The following is a 6,839-nucleotide window of genomic DNA, read 5'->3' as shown; positions in this document are numbered from 1 at the left end:
GGAGAAGTCAAGTGCAGCTGTTTAGAGCAGAGTGCAGGACGATATTGCACAGCAATCACAGTGCCTGCCCTTCAAGCCCAGCACGCTGTCTGCAAAGTTACTGAGCTGTGCTTCTGAGCCAAAACTTTCCCATTTGTTTACTATGCAGCACTATGGAACAGACAGCCTAAAATCAGCAGCACATTATAGCCAGTATGTGTGCTCTACACATAATTGACAGTGGCACCGATGTCCCCTCTCTCATCTACCTGTCCCTGCAAGGCTGGCTCCTCTCCAACTGAGCGATCCATCTCTGCTCTGCTTCCAGGACCCCCCTGCCCGCTGAGAGAGGAGGCGTGCTGCTCCTGGCTCCACCCCTTCTGTGAACCGAATCGTTCATTTTGATGGTCCGGATGATTCGACTCACAAAAGAGATTTGTATCAAAGAACTGAATCGTTCATGATCCGGACAACACTACTGCCCTGCTTCCTTCCCTCCTTACAGCAGTCGCAAGACGCGCTGCTGTAATAGGAGATGCTGCTAAGAGGAGAGCGGCTACGGGGGAATATAAGAAAGGAAGCAGCTGCCCGCTCATAAGGTAACAGGAGCGGCGGCCACGGAGGGGGAGGGGCACCACCTACCCATACTAGGGCGCTATACTGGGCACTACACTAGCTATTTACTGGGCACTATACTAGCTATATGCTGGGCACTATACTAGCTATATACTGGGCACTATACTAGCTATACTGGGGCACTACCTACCCATACTGGGACTATACTAGCTATACTGGAGCACAACCTACCCATACTGGGCACTATACTAGCCATACTGGGCACTATACTAGCTATACTGGGCACTTTAGTAGCTATACTGGGGCACTACCTACCCATAGTGGACACTATATTAGCTATACTGGGCACTATACTAGCTATACTGGGGCACTACCTACCCATACTGGGACTATACTGGGCACTATACTAGCTATACTGGGGCACTACCTACCCATACTGTGCACTATACTAGCCATACTGGGCACTATACTAGCTATACTGGGCATTTTAGTAGCTATACTGGGGCACTACCTACCCATACTGGGCACTATATTAGCTATACTGGGACACTATGCTAGCTATACTGGGCACTATACTAGCTATACTGGGGTAACTATACTAGCCATACTGGGGCAACTAAACTCGCTATACTGGGGCAACTATGCTAGCTATGGCGCTGCACCCCAGCCCCTCCTCCCTCCCCGTAACCCGCTGCGCACGACACAGTCCACTAGGTCGCGACCAGCCTCGTCCCCCAGGGGAAAAATTTGGTCAGAAAGTGGTCCCCGGGCCGGAAAAGGTTGGGGACCCGTTTTAAAGGACACATCCGAGGGCAGCAAAAGTAAAAAAAAATCCACTTACCTGGGGCTTCCTCCAGCCCCTGCCAGCCGTCCTGTGCCCACGCTGCAGCTCTGCTCCATGCTGGTGGTCGCGCTGACGTCACCCGGAATGTACTGTGCAGGTGCAGTAGTTCTGCGCCTGCACAGAACATCCCGGGTGATGTCAGTGCGACTCAGAGAGCCGCACAGTGAAACGCACAACGATTCAGGAAGATGCCTGCCTGGTGAGGTCGGCCTCTGCGCTGGAGGGAACCGGGAGCCAACGGAGCTGTGGCGAGGGCACAGGACGGTTGCCAGGGGGTGGAGGAAGCCAAAGGTAAGTTAATTTCTTTTTTTTTTTTTTTTCCTCAGACCTTCCCTTTAAGGACAGAATCCTTATTTTAAGGTTTGCCTGAGGTAACTTGCTTAGTGAATACTGAATGCTTTATCACCATGACGATAACAGTAAAAACAGGTCAGAATCATTATTAGGAAGAGGCTACAATTACTTACCAGAGTTATAAAAAGACTGAAAAGAAATGTTTTGATTGTAAAATGATAGTTTATTGATACTGATTGAAATACTATTAAGGTATGAAGATGCAAAAATAGATGATATTGGAAGACATGAGATGTAGGACGACTGTCGAGTTTATTAGACAACTGTACACATATCCATCTGTACAATAATTTATGTTTATTACGTTTCGCATCCTAAATTTGACAATCAAAATATAAATTAGAGAGAAATGAAAGCAACCCCCTTATAAATTGCCCTGCTGATGTTTCTGATCACAGACACATGGCTGGTATAGACTGTGCTCCTCATGCCTCTGATCACAGACACATCTCTGGTATAGGCTGTGCCCCTTTTTTATTTCTTACTTGTTACATTTGCTTTCTACTAAAATAGTACTGCTGTAATGTGTATTTATGGCCACTTATCACTAGGGGGCAGTGTGAGACAACAGAGGACTTCTGCTTTCAGTTTCTATATTTTCTGCTAGCAGAGAGAGAGACCAAAGCATTTCAAGAATTTACAGCACAAGTTTTGAATGAGGTCAAAAGCAATACTTATCTCAAGCACGATAACTCTATTGAAGCTGCTAAGGGATATCAGAAGATGAATCAATCATCTCGTGAGAAGCGTCCTACTGCAAACAAAGCAGCTCTCATGAGGTTCTCACAGCAATCTCTGGAAATCTCCCACAGTAGCACTAAAGCGAGATTTTACCTCCACTCACCTTTGTGAGTGACACTAACCACTGGATATTGACAGATGTTACCCTTTCTAGGCAATTTTGTTAATTACAGTAAGCTGATTCTAAATTAGACAGGAGATAAATCTCTTGATTTTTAAATGATTGATATCACCCATATAATCGTGGGATTAAAGGTAACCCCAGGTGAAAACTAATCTGATGAGATAAACATTATTGTATCTATCCTCGTACTCCTAGAGATGTTTTTTTTTTGTTTGTTATCACAGTTTTAATTTTTGTGTCTGTGAAGCAATAAAACCCCACAGTCATTCATCAGAGCAACCCAGACACATCTCTACCTTAATTTCATTCTCACATAATGGACAAAGGAACAGAATGTGGGCAGGAGGTACCAGAAGGAAGGTAGGAACACCAGAATACAGCCTGGAACACCAGAAAGAGGGCAGAAACATCAGGAGGATAATGGGAGCAGCAAACATTGGGCAGAACACAGGAAAGTGGGCTGGAACACCAGGAGGTGGATGGGATACACTAGAATGTGGGTGGGATCACCAGGATGTGGGCAGGCATACCAGGTCCAGAAGTAGGTAAGGAATATCAGAGGGTTGGTGTGAACCACTTATATGTAAGTAGAAACTTCCAGTAAAGATGACAGGATGGAGTCACCACTCAGGATACCCAAAAGATAGGCAGCCAGTGACTTTCATCACACACAAGACTCCACCTCCTAAAACTGTGGGGGTGGAGTCAGCTGAGGACACGCGTGTCACTGAAAGTAGCGGAGGTGAATCCTTTCATGACAGATTTTATGTTCTGTATGTGCAGCCTAACTACAGAGATGGGCATTCATATACATGACTTCTAGCCTGTCCAAGATGGCCGCCTTCCTTAAACAGTAATTTCCCTCATGTGACTCTTCTCGTGTTTGTACAGGCTCTCTTTAGAGGTGAATCCCTTCCCACACTCTGAACACACATAGGGACGCTCCCCTGTGTGACTTCTCTGATGTATAACAAAGTTGTTTTTCTGGATAAAGCATTTCCCGCACTCTGAACATACGTAAGGACGCTCACCTGTGTGACACTTCTGGTGCCTGAGGAAGTTTCCTTGATAAGAGAAACCTTTCCCGCACTCTAAACATAAATAAGGATGCTCGCCCGTGTGGCTTCTCTGGTGTATAAGAAGGTAAGACTTCTTAAGGAAGCCTTTCCCACACTCTGAACATGAAAAGGGCCGCTCCACTGTGTGAGTACTCTGGTGTTTATGAAGTCCTTGTTTAGTTAGAAAACATTTCTCACACTCTGGACACGTAAATTGCCGCTCAGCAGTGTGGCTTTTCTTATGTTCCCGGAGCTGTTCTTTATGTGTGAAAGATTTCCCACACACTGAACATGAGAATGGGCTCTCCCCTGTGTGAGTTCTCTGGTGTGCAAGAAGTCCAGATTCATACAGAAACATTTTCCCACACTCCACGCAGGGGAAAGGACGCCCTCCTGTGTGTTTCCTCTGGTGTTTTAGAAAGTTTTCTTCATGAAGGAAACTTTTCCCACACTCCGAACACACATGCCGCTCACCTGTGTGAATTTTCTGATGTATAAGAAAACATTTTCTCTGAATGAAGCTTTTCCCACACTCTGGACAAGAAAAAGGACGCTCGCCCGTGTGACTTTTCTGGTGCCTCAGGAAGTTTCCTTTATATGAGAAACCTTTCCCACACTCTGAACATATATATGGAAGCTCACCTGTGTGACTTCTCTGATGAATAAGGAGGTAAGATTTCTTGAGGAAGCTCTTCCCACACTCTGAACATGAAAAAGGACGCTCTCCTGTGTGAGTTTTCTGATGTATCAGAAGATAGGAATGCTTAAGGAAGGATTTCCCACACTCTGAACATGATAAAGGGAGCTCTCCTGTGTGATTTTTCTGGTGTTTAAAAAGATCTCGTTTATATAGGAAGCGTTCCCCACACTCTGAACATGGAAATTGGCGCTCTGCCGTGTGGGTTCTCTGATGGTCCACAAGATTTGATTTGTGGCTATAAGTTTTCCCACACACAGAGCATGAAAAGGGGCGTTCACCTGTGTGAATTCTCTGGTGAGTGAGAAGGTCAGATTTGTATCGGAACCCTTTCCCACACTCTGAGCAAGGAAATGGCCGCTCACTGGTGTGATTTCTCTGGTGTTTCAGAAAGTTTCCTAAATGGACAAAACCTCTCCCACACTCTGAACACAAATGCGGCCAGTCACCTGTGTGACTTCTCTGGTGATCCACCAGCTCCGATTTAAGAAGGAACCCTTTCCCACACTCTGCACAGGAATAAGGACTTTCACCTCTGTGATTCTTTTGGTGTTGGAGAAACTTTCCTCTAAGGGCAAAACTCTTCCCACACTCTGTACATTGATATGGCGGCCCACCCATGTGCCGTCTCCGATGTTTAACTAAGTCACTTTCTTGAATGAAGCCTTTCCCACACTCTGAACATATATATGGCCGCTCCCCTGTGTGAACTCTCTGATGTTTAAGTAAGTCTCCTTTCTGAATGAACCCTTTCCCACACTCTGAACAAGGAAACGGGCGCTCCCCTGTGTGGCTCCGCTGATGCATGAGAAGCGTGTACTTCAGTAAGAAACCTTTCCCACACTCTGAACACGAGAAAGGATACACCCCTGTGTGACTTTTCTGGTGTAACATGAGAATCGATCTCCTGCTAAAACTTTTATCACATTCAGAACATGAAAATCTCTTTTTAGCTACACGTTTCACAGCCCTAATCTTACTGGAAGAGTTCTCAGACCTAGCCGGGCGTTTATGTGATCGGTTAGTAGGTTCCTCAGGATTAGGTACATCTGCACTGTGACCCCTGTGATGTGTATTTCCAGTAATGGGGTTTCCTCCTGGAGAACATTGTGTGACGCCATTTTCTTCTACAGCATCATCTGGAGGGGGGATAAGATGTCTTTCCGAGGAGCTTTCCATATTCTGGGTATCTGTTGAAGGTAATACAAATGGTATACGTAAAGGAGTTATTTGTCTTCATTCTTCATAGCATAGATACTACCCAATCAACCAAAGAGTACAATATATAACCACACATTTTTTTACACAGGAGACATGATGTTATACTGAGGAATGGAGATGGACCTTTCATATGGTGTACAGTATCTCCCCCTCATTTGTTGGTGCTATGATGTTATACTGAGGAATGGAGATGGGCCTTTCATATGGTGTACAGTATCTCCCCCTCATTTGTTGGTGCTATGATGTTATACTGAGGAATGGAGATGGGCCTTTCATATGGTGTACAGTATCTCCTCCTCATTTGTTGGTGCTATGATGTTATACTGAGGAATGGAGATGGGCCTTTCATATGGTGTACAGTATCTCCTCCTCATTTGTTGGTGCTATGATGTTATACTGAGGAATGGAGATGGCCCTTTCATATGGTGTACAGTATCTCCTCCTCATTTGTTGGCACTATGATGTTATACTGAGGAATGGAGATGGGCCTTTCATATGGTGTACAGTATCTCCTCATATGTTGGTGCTATGATGTTATACTGAGGAATGGAGATGGGCCTTTCATATGGTGTACAGTATCTCCTCCTCATTTGTTGGTGCTATGATGCTATACTGAGGAATGGAGATGGGCCTTTCATATGGTGCACAGTATCTCCTCCTCATATGTTGGTACTATGATGCTATACTGAGGAATGGAGATGGGCCTTTCATATGGTGTACAGTATATCCTCCTCATTTGTTGGTGCTATGATGTTATACTGAGGAATGGAGATGGGCCTTTCATATGGTGTACAGTATCTCCCCCTCATTTGTTGGTACTATGATGTTATACTGAGGAATGGAGATGGACCTTTCATATGGTGTACAGTATCTCCTCCTCATTTGTTGGTGCTATGATGTTATACTGAGGAATGGAGATGGACCTTTCATATGGTGTACAGTATCTCCTCCTCATTTGTTGGTGCTATGATGTTATACTGAGGAATGGAGATGGACCTTTCATATGGTGTACAGTATCTCCTCCTCATTTGTTGGTGCTATGATGTTATACTGAGGAATGGAGATGGACCTTTCATATGGTGTACAGTATCTCCTCCTCATTTGTTGGTACTATGATGTTATACTGAGGAATGGAGATGGGCCTTTCATATGGTGTACAGTATCTCCTCCTCATTTGTTGGTGCTATGATGTTATACTGAGGAATGGAGATGGACCTTTCATATGGTGTACAGTATCTCCTCCTC

At 45.0% G+C, this 6,839-nt stretch overlaps 1 protein-coding gene across 4 annotated transcripts in view; it reads right to left on the bottom strand.

Annotated features, from left to right (window-relative positions):
* Positions 1-1,895: 1,895 nt before the first annotated feature.
* The window catches only part of LOC137535252 (zinc finger protein 585A-like), a 201,856-nt gene continuing 196,912 nt past the window's right edge, over positions 1,896-6,839 (bottom strand). For all 4 annotated transcript variants that reach the window (XM_068257067.1, XM_068257066.1, XM_068257068.1 and 1 more), the window contains exon 10: positions 1,896-5,563. In XM_068257067.1, the coding sequence (XP_068113168.1) occupies positions 3,465-5,563 (2,099 nt within the window). In that variant the 3' untranslated portion in view covers positions 1,896-3,464. The remainder of the gene's footprint in view (positions 5,564-6,839) is intronic.

This window comes from Hyperolius riggenbachi, chromosome 10 (genome assembly GCF_040937935.1).
Source record: "Hyperolius riggenbachi isolate aHypRig1 chromosome 10, aHypRig1.pri, whole genome shotgun sequence".
NCBI lineage: Eukaryota > Metazoa > Chordata > Amphibia > Anura > Hyperoliidae > Hyperolius > Hyperolius riggenbachi.
The sequence above is the reverse complement of the archived record's forward strand: the minus strand, read 5'-3'. Positions and strand labels throughout refer to the sequence as shown.